Source organism: Biomphalaria glabrata, chromosome 4, assembly GCF_947242115.1.
Source record: "Biomphalaria glabrata chromosome 4, xgBioGlab47.1, whole genome shotgun sequence".
Lineage (NCBI taxonomy): Eukaryota > Metazoa > Mollusca > Gastropoda > Planorbidae > Biomphalaria > Biomphalaria glabrata.
The window spans coordinates 13476284-13501688 of NC_074714.1; the positions used below are offsets into that span (position 1 = coordinate 13476284).

The 25405-nt window shown below is 32.5% G+C and overlaps 2 protein-coding genes across 3 annotated transcripts; one reads left to right on the top strand and one right to left on the bottom strand.

Annotated features, from left to right (window-relative positions):
• On the top strand, positions 1-11328 carry LOC106054057 (mediator of RNA polymerase II transcription subunit 20-like). The gene is made up of 4 exons (XM_056026850.1): positions 1-183; positions 4648-4790; positions 5835-6082; positions 6860-11328. Exons 1-4 carry the CDS (start codon positions 170-172, stop codon positions 7070-7072), a joined length of 618 nt encoding a protein of 205 aa, XP_055882825.1. The 5' UTR covers positions 1-169; the 3' UTR covers positions 7073-11328.
• LOC106054058 (urocanate hydratase-like) lies at positions 7526-24010 on the bottom strand. 2 transcript variants are annotated; one of them, XM_013209769.2, is made up of 20 exons: positions 23868-24010; positions 22295-22456; positions 21965-22095; positions 21061-21214; positions 20805-20933; positions 19529-19657; positions 18985-19041; positions 18328-18414; positions 17996-18147; positions 16975-17154; positions 15688-15785; positions 14820-14928; positions 12242-12330; positions 11940-12010; positions 11295-11393; positions 9403-9502; positions 8736-8817; positions 8586-8634; positions 8012-8062; positions 7526-7693 (listed from the first exon to the last, which is right to left on the bottom strand). In XM_013209769.2, the coding sequence occupies exons 2-20, from the start codon at positions 22418-22420 to the stop codon at positions 7547-7549; spliced, it is 2040 nt and encodes a 679-aa protein (XP_013065223.2). In that variant the 5' UTR covers positions 22421-22456; positions 23868-24010; the 3' UTR covers positions 7526-7546. The 2 variants fall into 2 exon arrangements, with proteins under 2 accessions (XP_013065223.2, XP_055882824.1); XM_056026849.1 differs by lacking the exon at positions 7526-7693 and having other exon boundaries at positions 7723-8062.
• Positions 24011-25405: the final 1395 nt, after the last annotated feature.

The window sequence follows — 25405 nt, forward strand, 5'->3', positions numbered from 1 at the left end:
TTAATGGCGGCCCCCACTAAAAAAAACAATTTTTTAATCCGTAATCGAGTTAATAGAGTCCTGATGTTTTTAGATCTAGATCTCTATATAGATCTAGATTTAATCTACATCGAACAATAATTACAAATTTAAATCTATAGTCTATCTAGATTTATTTAATTATAGCAAAATGGGCGTTTCATGGTAAGTCTAAGTGTATTATTATTTAACTTCTAATTTTTAAAACTGCGGCTTGGGTAAAGACACTCAGTGACTCACAGACTCACAGTATGAGTAAAGTTCACTAGATCTAGACTAATCTAGAGTCTAGATCTACTAAATCTAGATTATTCTATATCTAGTAGTAGTAGTAGTAACAGTAACACGTCTGTGATGTGAGACGTCTGAGTTAAGCACTGAAGTTTCACTTTTTACATACTATACATCTAACTCTAAGTCAGTGTTTCTCAAACTTTTTTGTATGGCGGCACAGTAAAAAAACTACAAAAATTTCGCGGCACACCACGAAGAGCAAAAGTTGTTTTATAATAAAAAAGAAAAAAGATTTTACCTTTTTTAAGTATCACATTTAATGTGAAGGGTGTGCCTGTTTTTGAGAGCAAATTCGATCTAATCGAGGCTCCAGAGCCGACAAACAAACTCGCATTTCATCGACTATTGTAAGAAGTCTCTCTTGATTTCAGTCAGTGCTGAAAATCCAAACTCACAAAACCATGAAGATGCAAATGGAAGAATTATTTTGATTGCTTTTAAACTGATTGCAGGATATAACTTGTTGATTGAAATCCAAAAGACATCCAGGCTTTTCTCGGCAAAACTTGACTTAAGAACTGCATCGTTTTTTAAATCTATGAGCTGCTCTGCTTCTTCAGTTGTCAGATTTGTAGCTTCATTGTTTCCAAATGGATAGCTGACCCATCCATATTCATTACTTCCAATTGTTGGAAAGTAATGCTGCAATGCTGACTGCAGGTGTGTCAAAGTGTCCAGAATTTCGGAGGTGATTTCTTCATTTGAAATACATCCATTGTAAGTAGGAAAGCAGTCGAAGACTCCTTTCGAGATCTTACTTTGCCACAAAGACAATTTTTCCCCAAATGACTTCAGTTTTGAGGATGCAGTGATGATGGTTTCCGATGGTCCTTGAAGACTTAAATTCAATGAATTTAATTTATCAAATAAATCAGAGAGAAATGTCACCTTAACCCACCAGATCTCGTCATGAATAGATAATCCAAAGTCTTTTTTTTCAGCCTCTAAGAATGACATCAACTCGGCCTTGAGTTGGACGACACGCTTTAACACTTTTCCCCTGGAGAGCCAACGAACGTTGGTATGATACAGCAGACATTTGTAGTCTGAGTCCATTGCTTCACAGAGCTGAGAGAAAAGTCGGGATGCAAGCGGTCGAGATTTGATAAAGTTTACAACTTCAATCACTTGCTCCAGAACAGACATAAAATCTTTCGGTAAAGATTTGAAGGCAAGAGCTTCTCTGTGGATCATGTAGTGAACAACTAATACATTTGGATTTTCTTGACGCACAAGAGTGACGAATCCCTTTCTATTTCCCTGCATGGAAGGACAGCCATCGGTGCAAACGCTGACACAGTTTTTCCACTGTAGTTTGAATAGCAAAATGTTTTCGTTCAACACTTTTAAAAATATCTTCGCCTTTGGTCGTAGTTGGTAAGTCTTTGCAAAATAAGAATTCGTTGACACATTTTTCATCCTTTATGAACCGAATAAAAGCTAGAAGCTGGGCTTTGCCGCTAACGTCAGTGGATTCATCAACTTGAAGAGACCATAGCAGAGACACTTCATCGTCAGTCACGTCGAAGTGTTCGCAGATTTGATCTTGTAAATCTGACGACAAGTCTTCAATTCTGCGCGAGATAGTATCATTTGACAAAGGAACTTTTTTAACTTTTTCGGCGGCATCGGGTCCAAGGATAGTTTCAACAACTATTGCTAAAGCTGGTGCAATGACTGATTCAGCCTCTGTGTGTGCTTTCTTGCGTTTTGCTAATAACTGAGCAACCTTATAACTTGCAATCAATCCCTTTTCTGGCAGCTTTAGGTAGTTCGTAAGTTTCTTAGCTTGTTTATTTTGTTGAGCCCTGATGTTTTCGAAGTATTCCCTCGGTTGCGCTTTTACAGATGGATGTTTTGTTTCCAAGTGCCTCTTCAATTTGCTTGGAACAAGCGCCTCATTCGACAGAGTTGCATTGCAGATCAGACAGAATGGCAATGGAGAATCTTCAGGTCCCGAAGATATGAAACCATATCCGATGTAATCTTCTTTGTACCTTCGTTTGGTTCCTTGCTTTTCATTTAACGCTTGCGCAGTTTCATTCTTGCTAACGTATTTCTCCATGGATAACAATGAATAATGCTTATTGATAATTTGTTATTATTAAAATTCACCTAAACAATTTACATGAAACACATAGCTTATTGTTTGTAATAGTAGGCTAGTAGAGACTAACAAACACTTTCTTGTCTGTTTAAAGTTTAAATGCTGGTTTATTCATGTTAGATCGTCCATATATAAAGGCCTAAAAGGAATTCAATTACTTCCCCCCCCCCATCTGTTAATGAGCACATTCTTTCGACATGCCAGCATTGTGGGTTACTGGGTTACAATAACAGGACGGGCCTGACAAAACAACAACATTTACTATCACCTTATTATCGTAACCAATTCAAGAACTGACGTGAGTCTGCTAAGGCGGCCTACATTTATAATAATATTTGTATAGTGGACAATGCTATAACCTGAAGAGCTAACAGCCCTTTCCGTCACTATGAAGCGACCCACTTCTATTACTGGTCATTGTAAGTGGGGATGTCATCGTAACGTAAAATAAAAATTTAATAGTTGCCATGCCTGTCTAACGCTGCACTTGTGGCGTTCTGAAAACTCCCGCGGCACACCTGCAAATCTTCGGCGGCACACTAGTGTGCCGCGGCACACAGTTTGAGAAACACTGCTCTAAGTACTCTAAATAATCATCATTCATAATGATAATGATATGATTTTATGATAATGCATGATCTAGCCAATTATAATAGAATAAAAAGATACACAGTCACATGTAATAAATCATAATGTATGATAAATTATTATTAGTAATTTATTCTAAAGTTCATTCATTTCATGCATCCTCCATTTGGGGCCCCAAGTCACCAAGAAAATATTAAAATTAACCCTCTTAGTCAGATAAGAAGACTCTTTACTAGTTTTACTTTAACCTTAAGTTAGTAAGCATGTCTTTCTTGTGGCAAGTTGTGCCAAAAAATAAAAAGACTGGGGCACTCTTTTCATACTTTACTAAGCACTTTTGTTACAAAAAAATTCCTAACAAATTAAACTAATTACTTTACATATAGATCTATAAATAAAAAACTATAATATAAACTACATGTAGACCCTATACTCCTATACTCTATATAATATTAAAGAGAAATGAATGAACTAATGTAACATAGAGTCTGTAATTAGTCAATGGACATCATTCACCAATATTTATATATTATTATTATTATAGCTTTTATATAGCGCTACTTTCATGCTTATAGCAGGCTCAGAGCGCTTTGGTTCAATCTCATTTGTAGACCAGTTGGGGGGGGGGGGTTCTAGGAGTTGGTTTTCCGTGATGCCTTTAGGCGCTCAGTAAACGCAACTCTGCCCGAGTCGGGTGTCGAACCTCGAGCCCCCTTCTAGGTAGCCAAGTTCAAGCGCAATTAGCCTCTCGACCACGCTTTATAGATAAATCTAAGTCTAATCTAGATTAAGACTTTTATAAGACTATAATTAGTGCAAGGAATTGGTTGCCTGAATCAGACAGAAAAAAACAATGACTTAGCAGATTTTAACTCACTGATTAGCAATCATGTCATGAAAGTCAATGTCAATATTATGGTTGGTGTCTTTTTCCGCTTCTAAAATAGTATATTTTCTCCTGAGAAACTCCTCTTAATGCCACAGTAACAGAAACAATGTTTTGCCCTTTAATATTGCTATTAGCAGCTTTAGAATGCAGTTGCGTGATATAAAAATTAAAGAATTAAAATTGAAAATTCAAGCATATATCTGCTATAAAAGTTCTGGAGAGGAAAGAAAGTTTTGCTTTTTTCAATATATATCCAGTTCTTTTTTTTTTTTTTCACTTTATCAAGATCTAATTAAGAAATCAGCTTATATATATATAAAATCGATGAGCACTTGGAATCATGCATTAACTTATAAACAGCAACAAATACAAACCTGATTTACCCTACTTTCTTTACTTTTTTTTAGGGATGACTTATACATTATTTAACTTTTTATATTTTTAAATAAATACTATATTTATATAAGTACAAAACTAAGTTTTAATTAATGTTTCAACATTTAATTTAATTTAAACTAAGATAAATTTAGGAAAAGCAAGCTCAAGATTGGACTTTCAATCCTTTAACATTGACTCTTTTGGATAATGAGTCTGGCCTAGAATAGAGTAAACCACTAATTAACAGGAACAACTGGAGTTACTAGATTAACACATGGATTTAAAGATATGACATAAGTTTCATTTTAGAAAGAATGTCTCTAATGTAAAATAAAATTTACTATTTTTGTGACACTACTTGTTTATATTTTAGCGTCTACATGTATCCTGTGCCCGAGGGTCGCAGTGGTGCCCATGTGGTTGAAGTCTTACAAAAGCAAGTGGAGACAATTGGTGGAGTGAAGATGGGAAGTTTTGTTGTAGATTGTGAGTCCTATCTCTCCATTATGTTATCAGGTGGGTGTTTAACAATCCAATTATAATCAGATTTTGTTTTTAACTATTAACCCAATATCTCCTACTTTGTTAGGATACATTGTTGAAGGCATTACTACATTGTTGAAGGCATTACTACATTGTTGAAGGCATTACTACATTGTTGAAGGCATTACTACATTGTTGAAGGCATTCTAATGCTTAATGCGTTAGGATGGGATAGCAGCAGATTTTAAAACTTTCATATAAGAAGAGCTTATTATGTCTTGTTCAAAATAACTTGGTGGCTCTTTTTTTTTTCTTTTAGTGAAAAACATATAGCTATTTTATTCATTTTTGAGTATTTTTGAAGCTATTTTTATTTCAAAGGTATTAAAAGTTGTTGTTTTTTTCCACTATACTTAATTTTTTTATTTTTAAAAATGTTTATTGATTATTTTTTTCATAATTTTTTTTTTCTGATTTCTTAAAAATCTGAGCTATTTATCTTTTAAACGATAGATGATTTTTTCAGACTTGTTACAGGTGCTATTTGGGTTAATTACATGAGCTTTGTGATAATTGATATTATATAATAATTGATCTAAATTAAAAAAATTAGACAACAGTGAAGTAAGAAGTTTATCACTTTTAAAAAATTGATGCTCACTCTCTGGCACATCCTTTGTTTGCCATTATGCTCATGAACAAGTGATTGAAATGTGCTACATGATTACCAAGGAAAATTTACTTGTATTATAATGTAGTCACTGCATCTAATTCTTTAGCAAAATTGATTTTTAAATTGCTTTGTATAATACAGTATAGTGCAACTTTTATGCATAAATAGCATCTCTTTTTTGGACCAGGAGGGGGTGTCTGGGAGAAGGTTTCCATGCTGCCTTTAGGTGCTTAGCAATTACAAATCAGCTAGAGATAGGATTCAAACTGGAGCGCCTTAATAGGTTGCCAGGCAGTTTTTTTCCACTCTGCCACACATGCCATATTAGTAACTTGAGTAAACACTTGAAATTCAATAAGAATCTGTTGATTGTATCTGTAATTAATTTCACTTTTATTTTTCAGTTTCTAAAACATTGCAAATTTTACACAATACTGAGTATCCAGCTTCTTGTTTTGCCGTGTTAGACTCTGGAGCCACACTTGTAGCAGACACCCTTTTTAATGGACTCCTGTCTCATCTCAAAGCTTATTATCAAGCTCGAAAGGGTTCTAAAATTGAGTCTAAAGGCAACAGGTACCAGCTGGCTGACTTTGTAATCAAGATTGGATCTGTCACTTTATCTGGAAGTTTTAAAGGCATTCTTGTGGAGGTAGTGTAGCCTTTTTTTTTTTTTTTTTTTTGAAGCAGTTAACTATAAGACATAAGATATTTTCTGAAAATATAATAGTAAAGACAGGAAGTGGTTCAATGAAATAAGAGAAGACATGACACATAAATAGTTCCTTAATTCATGAAGATAATTGTCTCTTTCTTTGATATTTTTTTGTCTACTGAATCTGCTTATAATGCTAGTTAAATTGTAGCTAACATTCCAAAATAAAATAAGTCATAGTTAAATGATACTTGGCTGGAGAACCATGGTGTTAAATTAAAACAATTTTCTTGATACCATAAAATGAAGTAAGCTGTTTATTTTTTTAATAATTATTATTTTGCAATTTTGTTTTGGGTCTTTGAGATTATCTCTCAATCTTAAATAAAAATTGGTTTTAAAAAAGTACCTATAATATGTTTTTCATTAGGTTCCTGCACTTATTAAGCAACTTATGGTATGGTTGCAATATATTTTTTTTTCACATTTGCTAGATGATTTTTAAGGAAAACTGACTTACATATGAATATATTGTGTTGTTTTTTTTAGGTAAATTAAAATGTGCGTAATGTATTATGAAAGTTAACCTTGTAATGTTACACAATATCATCACTTGTAACAAAATATATTTGGATCTGTTGTGTTATAATCACTTTGAATTGTTGCTATTGTTTCCCATGCCCATATTAAAGCAGGTTAAAATTTTTAATTATGTACCAACAAATGCAAATTGGTTATGCTTTATGTAAAGTTAACTTTCCTTTCATGGCTCAGGTTGAGTACTGCCCATCAGTAATAGCTTCAGAATGTTGGAACTTGATGAAAGAATTGCTACAGAGTCTCATTGGAAACATTGCTGAGTCACCTCCGCCCAGCCTTAAAATGAAAATGGATGAAATCTACACCCCAGCCATGACGATGTTACAATACTTGGAGCATTTCAACAATTTCCGTAAAGCAGCCGCAGTCAGTCAGCCACCTAGGTGACATGAGGAGTCCTCCAGTGATTTCATTCTCTAGTCTCCCAATAATTGAAGAGGTTTGAGACTTACAATAGTATCACTGTCAATTGCTGGAGATTTTAATTGGTACAACGTAATATTACAATAATTACTCACTTTTATTAAGTGTTCAATTGTTCCAAAATGTTGTTTGTTTGTTTTTTTTGGGGGGGGGGGGTAATTTTCAGTTATTTCTAAAAGTTACTACTTACTTTTAGTCACTTAATAAATTATTATTTACTTTAAGAATAAAAGTAAAAAAAATTTTTGTCATCACTGACAGAAATTAATCTAGTTTTGTATTGTAGAAATCATTGTGTAAGCAATCAATAAACTTAAAAGGTGATGGCATTGAAATTTTGTAATAGCTTTGACACATCTTATTGATGTAAACAGAACAAATGATTGGATAGGCAGTCATAGCAAAATAACATTGAACTCAACAAGATCATTGTCCTTATTAGAAGCAAGGGTTTAGAGCACGCTCTAACAGACTGTCATCCTCTATGCCATGAGGAAGAGTGACTCTGAGTCTAGGCTCTGTCATCATAGTGCGCTGAATTGTCTCTTTGGCATTTTGGTTTCCTGCCCAGCAGCGTCTTGAAACCTGTACATATGTAGATAAAAAGGTATACATTTAAACTCTACTGCATGTAATAGTCTTATTTGTTTCTATGTCTGGTAAAACTTTGTGTGAAGAAGGTTAAACTTAGACTTTGTTTTTTTATGCAAGCTTTTATAGAGGTCTTTGCTGTGAGTCATTTTACTTTACTCAATCCAATAATTTTTGGAGAAGTGATGATTTGTTGTAAGGCTCTAGAATATTAATATTTTCATTCAGGCTTTGTCTATTATCCATGTATATAATGTGAATCATTAAGTTGTTTGTAAAGTACCATAGTAATGACAAATCATTAAATATTACCCCATTGCTGACATCCCATGCTAGCATATTTTCTGCTCTAGTTTTGGCTTCCTGGTTGGAATAAAAAAAAATGTTTGATATAGATTAGTTGCACAATTTTACTTTTCTTCTAAATAGGCCTTCTTTGTCATAGTCTTTCTTTTTAATGCATCCTATTCTAAGATACCATTGTTTAATTAACATTGTAAACATTATAGAAGTGAATTGATGCATTAGGTGCTTAATTATATATTGACTTTTGTTGAATTTATAATACATAAATATTCATGTCTTGTCTTCATAATGGAATTTATGTAAAGTGTAAGCTGAGTTGTTTTTTTAATGTAAAAAATTCCTTTGATTATGAAACAAAAAAACTTAAACATATTTTATATTAGTTCTTGATAGTTCAATGTTATTAAGGCCTGACTAGTTCAGGTTCTTAATTTAAGTAATAATTTGGTGAAACGTTAAAGCTACCCAAGATCTCATTAAGTACATAGAAAAGCTTAATATATTGTATTAATTTAGCTCATCATACTAATTATGGGAAGTCTAAAAGAATGTTACTAAACTAGTCTAAATCTAAACTTACCTCTGAGCCATCTAACACTAGACCAAATCCTCCATTCATGACTTCACCCCTGGTTTTGGGAAAACATAGAAAACATGAGTTGGTTAAATCAAACTTGTCTGAACTGTGGGGGCAGTAAATAACTACCTGGACTATCTATGCTTTGCTTACCATCCAACACCACCACCATTATGGAGAGCAACCCATGTGGCACCTCTGAAGCTATCTCCTAGCACATTCTGCACTGACATATCTATCAAGAAAAAAAAATTATTTTATATTCTTTATGATTGTAAAGATTAATTGTTTTTAGAATAAGAAAACTTTTGATTTTTACATGGATCAATTTGTATCTTATGCTTAAACCACATAAATGTTATCTAGTGATATATCTAAAGTAATGACATTCCAAATCTTATATCACATTTTCACATTATTTTCACAAAACAGACATTGGACTCTTGTTAAATGTTGTAAAAGGGGAAAAAAAATTAAGTTTGGTGTGCACAGGCACAATTCACATCACAAAAACAAACAGACACAAGAACTCTTTTGTTCCCTTAACAATTAAATCATAGAAGAAAATCTTTCTCTTATTAAACTTCACCATTAATAGTTAATGAAACTGTGGTATGAATGTATATCATATAATTGGTTTGTTATCTTATAATTTTTAAATGTGAAATACATGATTGACAAATTTCCTTAACGATAATAAAGATTATTATTTTTCAGACCATGTCATGTTAAGTTGCTTTGAACCTATTGATTTCAAGAACCTAATTTAACATTGAACACTAAATTTGATCTATAAAGGGTATCATTCATGTCACAGTACCAGCACAAAATGCAGAGCCATCATAAATATTTGATGTTTCTCTGTACAGACTATCTGTGCCACTAACATCATGGTGATCTCTGCTTATCACAACAGGACCCTGGAAACACAAGGAGAATGTTCATTTTATAAACACAGACATATAATGTTCTGGTTATATTTATGAATGGGAAGTTTCTTTGTTGCTTATTAATTTGCATGTCCCAAAATTTTTACATTCTTCCATGTAAAAGAGCTAAAATTTGAGATTCAATTTGCTTTGAAATCTTGTATGGCAGTGTTTTCTAAACTGTGTTGTGTGTCACGAACTACTGAAATAATAAACTAGTAGGCCTCCACATGAATTAAAACTAAAAATAAACAAATTGTACCATTAAATACTCAGAATGTGCGAAGTGTTCTGTTTAGGAACAAAGTTTAAGAAACACTGTTATATGGTAATCCTAGATATGTTGGGTATCTTAGTTGATGCAAGAAACAAAGAGTGACAATAATTTATTTAAGAGGCTTAAGAGATGTGTGGTAGGCCCAAGAACCAGCAGTTACTTTCTAATCCAGTGTTTCCCAAACTGTTTCTTTAATGAAACATCTCACATATTCAGAGAATTTTGCGGAACACTTTTTTTTTTTTTGGTTGGATTATTTCCTATTTGTTTAAATAAAAATATAATAACAATGGAGCCATATTCTAAATTTAGTATTGTTAATTAATTTCAAGTAAACAAGTAAAATAAAATACAGGCATAAACAAATGAAGAAAAAAAAAAAAAAAAAAACCTTTGTAGACTTTAATGGTGCTGTTTTCTTGAAGAATGTAACTTCTTGATTATCAGACATGATATTGGTAAGCTGAATTTTAATCTGGTGTGTCAGTATTTTTATTCTTATTTTATTTTGCTAATTTTAACTAATGATTGGGAACAATATATATTTTTGCTTATTAACATTATGCCGAATGAAGAAATATTAACTTTGCATGAAAATGCATCAAATATTAGAAAAAAAAGTGTAGTGGCTCATTCTTTGATAAGAGCAATGAAATGGTGTATGTGTTTTACCAATGCTTTAGTTTCACTAAATCCTGGAGTTTGCTTTTTTCTTGTTATTTTTCAATATGCATGAAGAATACTTTTTTTTTTTTTTTGGTTAATTATCTATTTCTCTTTTTTAGTTTACTATCCAGCATTTATTTATGGAGTGTTTTATGTTTTTCAAATATTATTAATTATTTTAACAACTTAATTGAAATGCTTAATTCTATGCTTGTTTGTTTGTTTATGTTTGTTTTACATGTTTCGAATATTCCTTTAGAGTTGACAGTCCAGTGCGCATACCCCACAATCAGGCAGCCATGCTATACTCTTACACTTATCTTTTTTTTTTGACAGTTATTTCCCTTTCATCTAAATAATAATAATAAGACTTGTCTCGAGTCCGAAGATTAGTGAGGAATGCAGTATTTCCCGTGGCTGCGCAGCCCCAGCTGTGAGCTACATATTTTGCCACATCCAGGGCAAGCATAACCATTGTCTACAGGTGGTTGATTTAGATTTTCTTTTCACTGTCTGCATTTTTCCTCGGCATTGTATTTTCTTTTGGTCTCTAATGTGTATCGCTTAAGCTGGTCATTGAAGCATTTCCGTGGGGCACCTCTGTTACACTGACGACCTTTTAGCTCACCAAAAAAGACTTTCTTTGGCATATGTTCGTCTCCCATACGGGAAACGTGCCCTGCCCATCTAAATGTCAACACACAAATTACATTATTAATTAAAACTCACATTACTCAGATTATTGAACTTAATAGACACAGTAGTGGTGTGTTTTAATATGGTGGTTATAAAAATCAATCAATCGAAAGATACAAACTTTTAACAATAGTTGCTACTTAACTTCAGATATCCTTCTGAAACTGCTTTATTGAAAGCCAAAGCCACAGAAATGCGACCTTCCTGATCAGAATAAAGTATTCTTGCTTGAGAACCCACAACCTAAGAGTTTAATAATTGAATTTTATTAATATATTAAATATCAATTTAACAAATAAACTGTAAAGTGAAATTAAAATGTACAAATTAACATTTGGAACTTGATTACTACTATATAGTCTATAGTGATTTATGTGTTTAAAAAAAGAGTTGTACATTTGATTAAAGCTATTAGTTTCAAGGTGAAATATTGCATTCTTTTTAAATGTTGTATATTCTAGTATGTACTAAAATAAAATGATTACATTCTTAATTCAAACATTATTTTTTGTTCTTTGTTTTATATTCTTTCCTTACATTATAGATATTTTTTAAAAACAAATTGAAAATATTTTTTCTAAGTCATTTAGACATCATCAATGTTTTTTTTTTGAATGATAAATAATAAAATAAATAAATATGGGCTACCTTTTTTTTTTAGTGCTGCTCCCCCTCCCCCCCGGCTTAAATCCCTATTATTTTTCTACTCAAAAAGCAGACATCATTCATCATTCCACTACTATTTTAAAAATCAATGAGCTTTAAAACAATGAGGAAGTGTATACTAGCCATATTGTGCTCTCCAGCCTCTTTGATCCACTTGGCATTGTCGTCATACTGCTGTTTTACCGAACAGGGAACTAAGAAATATCAATTTTAACAAATGTTACTTTCAAAGTTATTTATTAAAAGGTGAAATTTTTTTGATTAAAATTTTTCTGTTTTTGTAACTTTCTTTAATATTTAAAACAACACTTTGATCAAAATTTTATAAATCAAAGAATGAATAATGATAATTATTGGTTTAACTTCCACATGCTGTCATGGCTTCTAAATTCATATCTTTTTTAAAAAAAATCTGTTGTTCTTACTGGAATTCTTCGAAAGCTGTTCAATTACAGACAATGCCAGAGCATCTGTTTTCTTTAAGTCCTCTGGGTCTGCTGAGGTACACACCCATCTGAGGAAGAATCAATTTTAAAGATTTTATGTCATTAAACACACATTTTTACTTTTAAAAAAAGTTGAATGCATAGTGATTAGATAAGCATATTTTGGTCTAATTCAACAAATTGTGCTAATTAAATGTCATCTAGGAATTCTAAAATGTTCTAGGAATGAATTCATTTTCTTAGAATAAGTTGTGTACCAGTACAATAAAAAAAAATGGGTACAGTATATCCTAGTGTAAAAGTGTCACAACTTTTGAATCAGTTTCATATTTTTATACGTTTGATCATTAATATAAAAGATTATTTTAATTGATAGAAAACAAAAAGCATTTCAATCTATATTGTTAAGAGTCTTCCGGATATTTGTAATGATTATTGGCTATCATATTTATAGAAATGCATGTTTTTAAAATTATAGATACACATTGTTTTTACATTATTTCAGTAATTTTATTTAATTTTTTTTTGGCATTACTTTAACATCACTATCTGGCTATTGTTTAACATGTTTGTTTCCCAAAATCTCAATGTTTTTCTTACAATATTTAAGAAGTATATTTTTTTTTAATTTGAAAATATATCTCCCTTTAAGCCTGAAACTAGAGAGGTTTAAAATCTAAACTATCTTATCTTATATAATACAGAGGTTACTTCAAAAAAGAAGATGATTACCTCCTACGCGTCATGCATTTAGTCATGCATATTTACCAATGACTTAAATTCTGCCAAGTCACTGGTTTTCCTGGCTAGCTCAGGCAACCCATTCCATGCTCTAATAGCACTAGGGAAGAAGGAGTATTTGTACAAATTTGTCCTAGCATATGGGACGAGGAATGTGCCTTTATCTTTGTGTCTTTCATTTTATTTTATTAAATTTTGTTTTTGTATTTGAAGATTATGGTTCAGTGTTTTATGTATGATTGCTACTTTACTTTTGAGCCTTCTATCCTGAAGGCTTTCTAAATTTAGTGATTTTACTAAAGGTGTTACTCTAGTCAAATGTGAATATTCTTTTGTTATGAATCTCACTGCTTTATTTTGTGTCTGTTCCAGTTTCTTAATGTTTTCTTGAGTTGAGGGGTCCCAAACGGAGGATGCATATTTTATTATTGGCCTAACCAAGGTTAAATAACATTTTAGTTTTATGTTCTTATTTGATTTATAGAAATTTCTTTTAATAAATCCTAATGCTTTGTTTGATTTTTTTGTAGTTTCATCAATATGTGGATTCCATGACAGTTTTTCATTTATTATAACACCTAGGTATTTTGCGTTTTTAGTCTGTGTTACTGGTTTGCCATGAATAAGATAAGTGGAATTAATTTGTTTTAGTGTTTTTGTTACTCTTAATAACTGACATTTTTCTGGGTGGAAAGACAATTTGATTCCCATTTCTGTAATTCATCTAATTCTCTTTGTAAAATATCTGTGTCTTGTGTTGTTTTTATTGTTCTATATATTATGCAATCGTCTGCAAATAATCTGACTTTTGTTCCTGAACTAATGCAATTTGGTAAATCATTTATGTAAATTAAAAATAGTAGTGGACCCAAGACTGTTCCTTGAGGTACACCTGAGTTCACTGTTATCGGTGTTGATTTAGAGACATTTATTATTACAGTTTGTTCTCTCCCTATCAGAAAATCTTTAATCCACTGATGCAGTGGACCATTAATGCCGAAATATTTTAATTTTTTAAGCAAACTATGGTGGTGAACTTTGTCAAAAGCCTTAGAAAAATCTAGTAAGATAGCATCTATTTGTTCACTATTATCTAAACCTTTTGAAAAATCATCAATTAGTCCTATTAGTTGTGTTTCACATGATCTATATTTCCTAAAGCCATGTTGGTATGGTGAGAGGACATTATGTTTGTCTAGGTGGTTTATGATGTTGCTACATATTATGTGTTCTAGGATTTTACATGTGATGCTGGTAAGTGATACTGGTTTGTTGTTTCCTGGGTCAGATTTTTCTCCTTTTTTAAATAGGGGGGTGACATTAGCTTCTTTCCAGTCCTTTGGTACTCTGCCCTGGTTAAGTGAAGCCTGAAAGAGTATTTTGAACACTGGGGCTAGCTCATTGCTTAGTTCTTTGAGTAATCTAGCTGGAATAACATCAGGTCCAGACGCTTTATTAGGTTTGGTGTTGGCTAATAGTTTTTTAATTCCATTTTCTTGTACTACTATATCTTCTATGTTGTCTACTTGGTCCAAATTCAGTAATATGTCTTTGTCTCCTGGGGCTGAGAATGCTGATGCAAAGTATTTGTTTAGGATGTTTGCTTTAGTTTCATTATCATTATGTATTATGTTTTTTTCATCTTTTAATGGCGCTATGCCTTTTGTTTCCATTTTCTTAGACTTAATGTATGACCATAGGTTTTTGTTATCTTTAGATATTACATTGTTTATGTATTCACTCTGCAGCTGTCTGCTTACTTTTTGGGTTAAGTGTTTAATTTTTATATACTTTTGTCACATTAATATAATATCACCTGAAAGGTCCAAAGCCTAATGAAAATATATCTCCCATAATGTCCTGTACATAGGATGGATATTTAAAAGTGGTACCATGAAGTCCATCTTTGCGTCCAACATCAGCGCCTGAAAACAAAATGTGATTTAGTTGTTGTTTTTTTTCATTCGCATTTAAAATCTAATGAGAATTCTCTTCAAAACAAAAACTAAGTTCATTTAGCAACATTTGATTTACAGAAAAGATAAGATATTTTTATTGATCCAGCAAATTTTAGTACAAGTGTGACTATAACTGTTAACTTCAGCATTATTACTATAACAATAATAATAATATAGAAATGCAGTGCTTAATGACTTAGGATTTCTTCAGAAATGATGGCATTAAAACAAATATCCTTGTAATTCTATCATTTATGATACAATGATGGCTTTAGAATAAAGCTTACAACTTCTAAACCACAATTTTAGAATCTTAAATTTGACAATCTAATTTCAGAATATATTTATATTCGTAAATAGCCAATTAGCTATACCTATTAGATCAGTGCCAAAAAAGTAAAGTAAATAGATTATATCAATAAACAAAGTAATAGGCTTATACTATTGAACGTTTAAAGTAATGCACTATTACAGTCAACAAAGTCATACTATACAAAACCTAGTCAGGCACTACTTTCACAAGGGAGCAAAAACAAAATTACTAAAATAGGCTCAACAGCCAAAAGAATAGATGTTGAATAAATACACAATACTACTTTTTAAAAAGATATGCTATAAAATAAGTTAACAAAGTAATACTGCTGACATAGATAAATAGCGTTTAATAAATATTTCATAAATTTAACATAGTCAAATTGATTAATTTATAAATATTAAATGATTTACCTGCTCGACTTGCTTCAAGTAGGAAGGCATTCCCATAGTCAAAAAAGTACATGCCTCCTGCTGAAAGCTTGTTAATAGCAGCCACTTGCCTGCAAAGACTGTCAAATAACATTATTTTTTAGCTGACTCGTGTAGATTAGATTTATTTACCCAAAATGTTGGAAATAACCAAATAACAAAAATGTTCAAGAAACAATTCATCATTTATTTAATTAACAATTGGGTTTGAATTTCTGAGAAGACTGGGATTTTGAATTTCAATATTTTTGTTCCACCCAACTCAAATGGTGATTGAGTGGTAAAGTGCTTGGCTTCCAAACCAAGGGGTCCTGGGTTTGAATCCTGGTGAAGACAGTGATTTTCTTTTATTTTGGGATCTTCAGGGTGCCTCTGAGTCCATCCAGCTCTGATGGGTACCTGACAGTTGGGGAAAAGTCAAGGTGGTTTGTTGTTGTGCTGGCCACATGACACCCTCATTAAATGTGGGCCACAGAAACAGATGACCTTTACATCATCTGCCCTTTAGATGACAAGGTCTGAAAGGGGAACTTTAGCTTTAATGAGTATATTACATTAGTTGGATAAAAGTAAAGGCTCTTAATTGGTAATGACACCCTCATAGGCCACAGAAGCAGATCACCTTGACATCATCTGCCCCATACAAAGCAAGGTCTGAAAAGCTATATAGGCTATTTAATGTACTAAAATCCTTTTGTTCAATGAATGATATAAATGTCAAAATATTTTTTAAAGCAATTTTGTAATTCGAGAAATGCTAAAAAAATATGAGAGCTTTGGTTTTCTTCACTTCAGCAATGGTATGATTAGCTAATTTAAAAAAAGGCTTTAAACTACAAATTGATTTTCTAAGTAATGCATTTTTTGTCTGTATTAAAGTTTAAATAAATACAAAAAGATTGATTTTAAAAGCACATTTATCATCACATTTGTTATCAACTGTGTAGTGACTGAAATAAAGAGTGTAATTTTGTTTTTATTTATTAATTAAACAATAATACCAATTGTAAAAAAGGTATTGTATACAAAAATTCACAAAAGAAATGTCACTTTTTTGATATTATATGGGCATGAATATTTTCTAGAAATTGATTTTATCAACAAGAATGAAAAAAATAGCACAAATATTGCAGATTAATATACTGGTAATCAAAATATTTTTTTAAGGTGCTATATTAACTTTTAAATATATGAGAATATTTTAAGATCAAGTCTATCTTATTGAAATATGATGAACAAGTATTTAAAGTATTTAAGTTTTTTTTTAACCTTTCTTGCACAAGAACCTTGAAATTGACAGGATCCTGGTGCATCATTTCCCTAGCTTCTTGATAGCTGATTTGAACAGGATAGTAGCCTCCTTGAAATGGGTTGTGGCAAGAAGTCTGATCTGAGCCTAAGTCCACTAAAACTTCACCTGTAGCTTCATATTCCATAACCAGGCGTTCCCTAAAAGCAATTTAAAATAATGTACACAACAGTTCAAAGTATTGCTGCTTATTTTTAGATATGAAAAATGAATGACGTATTTGTTTCAGATGTTTCTTCAGAAAAAGTTTATCCAAAAACTCAAGGAGAATGGCAGGGGATGATAACTAGTAGAGCTAAACTCAAAACCATATTTTAGAATATAGGGAAACACATATCAGGATTTTTTATGTTATAATTTTTTTTGGTCAACAATTTATTTTTTTTGAAAAGTTATTAATGATATGCAATGAGAATAAAAAGTAATAGATCACAGTACAACACTAAAGAAAGCCCTTGTAGATACTATCTTTGATTTGTATCTTATTTTTGTGCTGTAGAATTAGAATGGGTAAATTACATATAGGCCTATATATATTTATTATTTGTTTACAGCCTAAAATGATTTTTATTCACCCTTTTTTTTTTATCACAAATATAGTCTGTTTAGAAATGTGCAACAAAAATTTCATATTATCTTCAGTATTTTTTGTATCTGTATGAAATTACCTAATTCTGTTAACTTAATCTTATTAAAAGTAATATCAAATTCTAACCTTTGTAGATAACTTGACCAATCATATTTGCTGTTTGAATCAATTAGTAAACAAGAAAAAGAAGCTTAAAGGAAATGTCAACAATTTTTTGATCTTACTGCAAATGACAAGTACAATCAATTCTAATAAGCATCAGACACAAAGAACTAGGCAGCAACCAAGTCTTTTTGGCTCAAGCTCATTCCTACACACAGCTTAGAGCATTTATAAAAGTTATATTCATAACTAAAAGATTTAGGTTGCTTATTTCATAATAATAGACATACCAAACATCAACTATGTTTCCATGGTAGCCAATGCTCAATGGCTTTTTTCTTCTCCTTGCATTTTTCAACAATGCAACTAGATTATCCAAATCATTCACAAGTTCCATAACCCAACCTTGATTGTATCTTTTTAAGAGTGCATCCTCACTAACCTGAAAAAAACAACAACTATTACAAAATTGTATAAAGAAACAGCAAATGTAAATAAGTTAGCTACATTTAGCCAATGTAAATAAGCTACTATTGGGGTGTCAAAAGAGCACAAGAATAATAACTCAAGCACTTTTACCAGTTGACTAAATCAAAGCTTTGAATATGCTATATGAACCAACCTCAGCAACAACACCAACACAACCACAAATAACAGCAGCCTTGGCCTGTGCTCCGCTCATACCACCAAGTCCTGCACTCACAAAAACCTGAAGAATGTTACAGCTGCATTATTCACATGGTTCTAGAACTGCAGATAATGTTTTTTTATATTCACCTATACTAATAAATTGTCTGAGTCATGTTCATTAAAGAAAACTTCTGAATATGGTACAAAGAAGAGACCTATTGGAATATAAATGACAATTAAGAATCTTGAGAACATAGATGAGAGAAAGAAGAATCAGCCATGAACTCAGAGTAAAGAACAAAATGTTGCTGCACAGGAATTGAATCTTAAGATTGAATTCATTGATTATATGCACCTCTCTACAGACTGCATCATTTTATCAGCACACTATTCTTCAAAGTTTGTATGATATTATAACATTGAATGTTGGTGATAGATAAAACAGCAGTGAGAAAACTTGTAATTTTAATGTTGTTTACATTATCATATCTAATTTTTGTTAATTGATATTTCCTTTTCCACTCAATGGTAGTAGTGCTACTGAAGGTTGTTCTAATCTTTATGGGTATGATGAGAGATGTGGGCCCAATTGAATCCCAATTTAGTGCCTATGGCATGCATGCAAGAATAGTACAATGAAGGTACTTACCTTTCCTGCCAAATCATTTGTTTTCAAGTTTTTCCTTGCTGCATTTAAAATTGTTAACTGAAAAACAAATGAATTAAGAACTTTCTCGAACCAATTTTAAAGTTAAGAAATATATAATTAGAAAAACTATTAATCAATAGACTATAGACCTAACTCCATAAAATATGTATGCTGAGGTTAAAATAATCAAATAAAAGGATAAGTAGGCCTTTTACTAAGAATGATTTTTTTTTCTACCTTCCTTTAATAAAAGATGTGCACAAAAATATACAGACTTCTTCCACATCCCTACTTATTTAAAACCAACCATCAATAAATGCTGGAAACCATGGATATTTTATGAGCAGAAATTTGGATTACTAATATTCCTGCAGGAGGTTTTCTTACTTTGTTCATTATTTTTTGTTTATTATAAGTTTGAATGTTCCTTCAGAAATGAAGATTATTAAGTCCTTGTCTAAGAAAGCAAAACTAGTATATTTATATTCCATCTAGAGGGATAATAAATGTCTAAGACATACAAGAATAAAAAGCATAAACCTACTGTAGTACCATGGACAATGCCTTGTGGACCAATGTAACAGTAACTGCCAGCAGTCATCTGACCGTACATGGTCACACCAAGGGAGAATAGCTTATCATACATTTCTCTACTGGAATAGTTTGGTATCATCTAAAAGTAAACACAGCCATATGCTAGTACAAGAATACTTTAAATACAATCCAGCCATATGTTTACCACAATAATACATTAAATATAATCTTGTTATATCAGCATTAATGTTTAGTTGAACTAAACTAATTAAATATTTTTAAAACTACATTATATATTTTTTATATTCCTTCAAAAGTGCAATAAATAAAAAAAAATCCTTGCATGATTTTTTAAGAAATTCTAAATACAAAGTTTATTCGAATTCCATTTTCTGTGACTCAAAATAATTATTTCTTTGTTCTTTTTCTTTTCTTTTTATTAAAAAATTAAATTAACTTTTTTTTTGTTTGCCTCCTTCAGTTGTAATCACTATTCTTCATGTTGTAAAAGTGAGTTGAAAGCCTGGGCAGTATTTATGGTCAGAACGAGGTAGCCCACACAACAGTTCCCCCTCTCTACGCAGATGAGGTGGCCAAAGGAATGGAAATATCTCATACAGTTTGGGATCAGCAGCACCACAAGGATTCAGCTTGGTTACAGCACAGTGTGACACAATCTGCCTAAGGGGGACCAGTTCCTGATTTCTCAGAGTTGTCTCCTGAAGCCTTTCCCATTCTTGAGTATAGCGGCAAGGCAGCAGAGGTTTGGAATCAAGAGTTTTGTTTCTCCTAAATAGGTAGCCAACCAAGGCTAATATAAGCCCCACCTGCCCAAAGCTGACTGACTGCCAGTTGCTTGCCTTTGCTCTTCTCCTTTTAGTGGTAAAAGTGGGTCAGGCTCAATATCTGAACCACACATGAAGGCCAGGAATTGGACTGGTTGACAGAGGCTATTTGAGACCAGGAGTTGGACTGGTTGACAGAGGCTATTTGAGACCAGGAGTTGGACTGGTTGACAGAGGCTATTTGAGACCAGGAGTTGGACTGGTTGACAGAGGCTATTTGAGACGCATGCTATTGGAAGCATTTTATAGGTAATGGTGCACTTAAAACTTAAAACCATTAGCACTTCTGGCATTAACAACAAAAAGTATTGGAGGTATTGGTTAGCTTTTTTTTTTTTGGCATACTATTATGTCAAAAAAAAGTTGTTATATAATAAACTTTAAAATAAATAGTTCTTCTTTAATCTTGTTCAAATAATAAATTCATATAAGCCTACCAACCATTCCATTAGTAATGACTAGTCTTGGTGATGTGGTCAAGCTTGGAAATAGCCCCATTGGATGACCAGAGTACATGACCAATGTCTGTGTTTCGGACATTTCGGATAAATAGTGCATTGTCAGCCAGAACTGAAAGAATTAAAACATCAGTTCTAATAAGTAAAAAAAAAAATCTGAGGTTAAATAATTATTTTGTTTGTTATTTTAGTAGTCTGTGCATATTAAGACAAAAAAAAAACACATATTTCTGTCCTACTTGAGCCCAGTTGGAAAACACTTGTCCATTGCCACCATAAGTAACAAGCTCGTGAGGAAACTGGGCCACCTTGGGGTCAAGGTTGTTCATAATCATATGCATGATAGCAGCAGCAGAAGTGCATTTGGCAGGATAGTCTGTAATGGGGTAAGCCCTATTAAAATGAAACAAGAATCAAATGTAAAATTTGCTACAACACAGTCTAAAAGTATTACTACCAAAACTGATGTCGTGAACAGACACATCCTTATAAGTTATTCCCCATGCTGTCTTAGCTTGTCCTAAAATAATTAAGCTCGATTGAAGATGTTTGTGCACGGCTTATGACGCAATTAAAATAGTGATACAGGCTCAAATAGATTTAACAAATGTGAAGTTTTAAGCTTAGTTCTGAAACAAATGACGAAAGGAAAATGGCACTGACATATAAAAGCAGAATTAGAGGATAACTTATTGAGAAAAGAATGTGACAAAAAATAGGACGAAAAATAGGCAAGCTCTGAAGAGGACTCGAACAATGTGATCACTTAAGGATGATAAAGGATAAAGCTAACTTGTATTGAGAGGATCTTGATGGTAACCAAGATCGTTATGTCAGATGGTCGCTGTGATGTTGCCCCAAGTTGGGGGTGCATAATATTTCGCCGTATTTTATTTTCCCAATAATAATTATACCCCGTAAACCAGTGTTGTTATTAGGCTTGTATCTTAGGCCTTCATGTCGCACGTATCGACATAGATCTCATTTTGAGGACGTTTTTGAATGAGAGAAAACAATTTTAAGTTCTTATGCCATTACAATTCACTACGGGATTTGATATAATGATATACATCGATTTCCTTTCCCCTATAATTATACGTAATTCTATTAAGCAACAAATTGAATTTCTTTGGTTAGTGTCACCTCATATCAATATCCGGCCGGAATCTGTACATGTAGATGTGGCCGTACGTTCGGAGCTCAATAGCAAACTCTTGAGCCAGCAGCTCGTGGAACCGAGCCGGGAAATATCGCAATGCATTCTGGACTGCTAGCTGTCAGAGCAGACGAAAAGGTGATAATGTGTTAGTTTACATAGTAGTAATATAAAAAGTTACTTCCTTTGTTCGATAGCATTTGTTTTTGAAAGTCTTCTCATATTTGATATTACGTTTACTTAATTAAAAACAGCATGTATATGAAAAGGCTAAAGTAACATCTCAAAGCTAGAGGATTGGAATCAAATCAAATTACCTTTTCCTCTTCATGTGTAAGCTCCTGAACTCTGATTGGTGCATGTGGGACGTTAGGATCCCTGGGCTGAAGCTCTGGCAAGGGATCCAGGGGAAGACCCCCACACAATTCTTTTAATGTCAGCATTACGTAGGTATATAATTTCTAAGTTTTCCTGCCTCACTGCATAAAACATAAGTTCTGGCTAAGAATATATTGACCCTGGTGAATGTGAGTAATTACTTATATCTAACACCGATTTGATAAGCGAGTTAGGCCTAATTCTGGTAAAATTTCGACCGATATTGAAATAGCATTCCGCGTTTTTGAACAATCAAAGTCTCCAATAATATAACCAGATAAACGGCAAATATAAAAGTTCATTTTTATTTCGCTAATAAAAATGATAAACATTAAGGTATTTAGCATATTTTTACCTTTTTTACTTTTTTACCTTTAACTATCCCTTAGTCTGTTGGACCGTTGAGGCACCATGCAAGATTTGTCGACCGTCTTTCTCCATTCCTCTATGTCTTTTGCCTTAGAACCTCTTTCAATGGCAGGCTCGTCCATTCTTTCATGTTGTCTTCCCATCGCTTTCTTTGTCTGTCTCCTCTTCTTTTTCCTGGTACTGTTCCCTAAGACCTTGTAATATGGCCATGCGTTTTTTTTACGATAGCTAGCAGGTCATCATGGAGTCCAATCGCTGCAGTAACTCTGTCTCTAATCTCATTGATTGTGATGCGGTCATATTACGATTTTCAATTTAATGAGTTTGTTAAACACATAGTATTTGCATCCTTGGAGAAACTGTGAAACTCTATTTCATCATAAACCATCAATGGATTTAACTGTATCTAATGGTAGCTAACGTCCATGTTACCCAGTAAGCTTGATTCACCATGATTTGTGATTTTTAAATGAGAATTTTGTTAATAAAACCCAAATAAATATTTTTGGTCAACCAAGACAAATAATGTGTGGATTTACTTGTTCAACTCGTCAAGTGGAAGTAAAATAAAGTACATGTAAGCCTACTCCTGTAGGTATAGGCTACATAGAGACGTATCGTCACGTACGTCATTGTTAGCACATATTGACATTTCTTTCTCCACCCTATATGTTAAGGATAAAGTGACATTTCTGTTGAATATCGTACTGACTGAAACGCTACTGAACAATAATGTTGCTGAAAACGTATCAGACAGAAATACGCCTCCTTGAAATTGTCTGTTATCACCATTACTTTACAGTTAGAAGCCTACCTAGGGAAGCTACTGGTACAACAATGTCAAATATTACACTGGTATGAGGATAGGATTAAGTACATTTTATTAGGTTCTATTTAGAACTATAGACCATTGATACACATTCCCTGTGTGCTGTCTTTATTGTTCTATGTAAATGTTTTTGTTGTTGTTAATTTGATTTAAAAAAAAAACACCTTGCAATCACAACAAATTTCCAGTAAGGATCAATAAAGCAGTCCTTGTCTTAAGTCCTGATCAATAATTTAGAAGGCCCTAATTGTGACAAATATAAACAGTACATTAAAGTAATGTTGAAATAAAATGACTAAATCCCAGGGTCTTACCTTTACACAAGAAGACTAAATATTGCTACACACGTTTGAAAATCACTGTGACAATGTTTTGGTCAGAGTCGACCCTAGGTCATTGTTCGTTATCAAATCAGTTAAAAGTCCGCAAAAGAAGTCAACAATGAACCAGGTCAAGGACTTGGACACAGATCAACTTAAGAATGTGAATGTTGTCATCTGCTCAAGAATGTTATCTCCCATGTCTAGTAACTACTAGTGAAAGTGATACTATTCTAGAAAGAACAGTTTGCTAAAATTTAACAGGTGCCAGTGATTACACATGCAGGTGTACAGTAATATTCAGTTAAGACCATTTGAATTTCGTTGTATGGTGTCTAATGAATGACAAATTTAGATCTAGATCTATATATCATTTATTGTTTTAATCAGGTCTATGCAAAATGGGGTAAAAAAAAACTATCTTTGAAAACAAAATTAAAGCTTAAAACTATGAACATCCACAAAATCTGTAATATATGTAGCTGTTTCTGTAAGATCAAAATCTCTAAGTAGGCCACCAATCTCTAGAACCTGTTTCTCTTTTCAATACCTTTTTTTCTGTTCCTTTCGCACATAAACTAGATCAAGTTGGTTTAGAATACAATAACACGAGATAGATGATGCAATGTTCACATTTATGTCCGTGGTCAGTGGCTAACAGTTAATTATACTGTTTCAACTATTTAGTAAAAACGTTTGATACTCCTATTCCTTGCTGTCTCTTTCTTTCTCTCTCTTTTTTCTCCTTTTTGACTTTTTCTGTCTAAAAGACTCTAATCCTCTCATTTTGTTACGCCCCTCTCTGACTAACAATCACATTATACTGTGATGTAGAAGCTTTTATATTCTCAAAACATCGTGACAGAGAATAATGAGAGATATGTCAATCGTTACAAAAAGATTCCAAATATTAAAAAAAAAAGTGTTTTTTTTTTACATGCTTGACCTATATGAGTTTCTCCTAGTTAAATGAGTAAATCTCATTTTCTTTCAGATAATTGAAAAGAAGTTACTTCCTTGGTTCGATAACATTTGTTTTTGAAAGTCTTCTCTGAATATTACATTTTCTCTGCATATTGCCATTCCATAATTCAGCTTCTCCCCACCTTTAATTTTTACACTCTCTCATTTCTAACATACATACTTCATTTTAGATAGTTAACTCACTGGGCCATTAGAGAATGGAAAATGGGTTGCCTAAATCAGCCAGGAAAACCAACGACTTAGCAGAGTTTAAGTCATTGATTTACATGCATGACTAGATAGACACATGAAATGCGTAGGACGTAATTATCTTCTTTTTTGAAGTAACGTCTGCAATATATAAGATAAGAAGATAATATAGACCTAGAGTTTGCTGAGCTTCTAACCTTTTTTTTTTTTTTAAACAAACGTTGATTTTTCACTAAAATGTTCCACTCAATACGAAGCCGCTGCCCTTTGACCTTCTTGCCTTCAGCGCATGCAGCCAATAAAGTCTTTAGTGTCTTTCAAAGATGCCTAAAACCATGCCAATGTCCTGTTGTCAGAAT

Bases quoted from the DNA above. Each gene is read 5' to 3' on its own strand.
- LOC106054057 (XM_056026850.1), top strand. The intron at 4,791-5,834 runs GTGGGTGTTTAA...TTTATTTTTCAG, and splicing joins TCTCTCCATTATGTTATCAG to TTTCTAAAACATTGCAAATT. The intron at 6,083-6,859 runs GTAGTGTAGCCT...TTCATGGCTCAG, and splicing joins TTAAAGGCATTCTTGTGGAG to GTTGAGTACTGCCCATCAGT.
- LOC106054058 (XM_056026849.1), bottom strand. From the start codon at position 22,420: ATGCTGACATTAAAAGAATTGTGTGGGGGTCTTCCCCTGGATCCCTTG. The intron at 18,415-18,984 runs GTAAGTACCTTC...AACATTCTTCAG, and splicing joins CAAATGATTTGGCAGGAAAG to GTTTTTGTGAGTGCAGGACT. The intron at 8,063-8,585 runs GTAAGTTTAGAT...TATTCCAACCAG, and splicing joins TAGTGTTAGATGGCTCAGAG to GAAGCCAAAACTAGAGCAGA.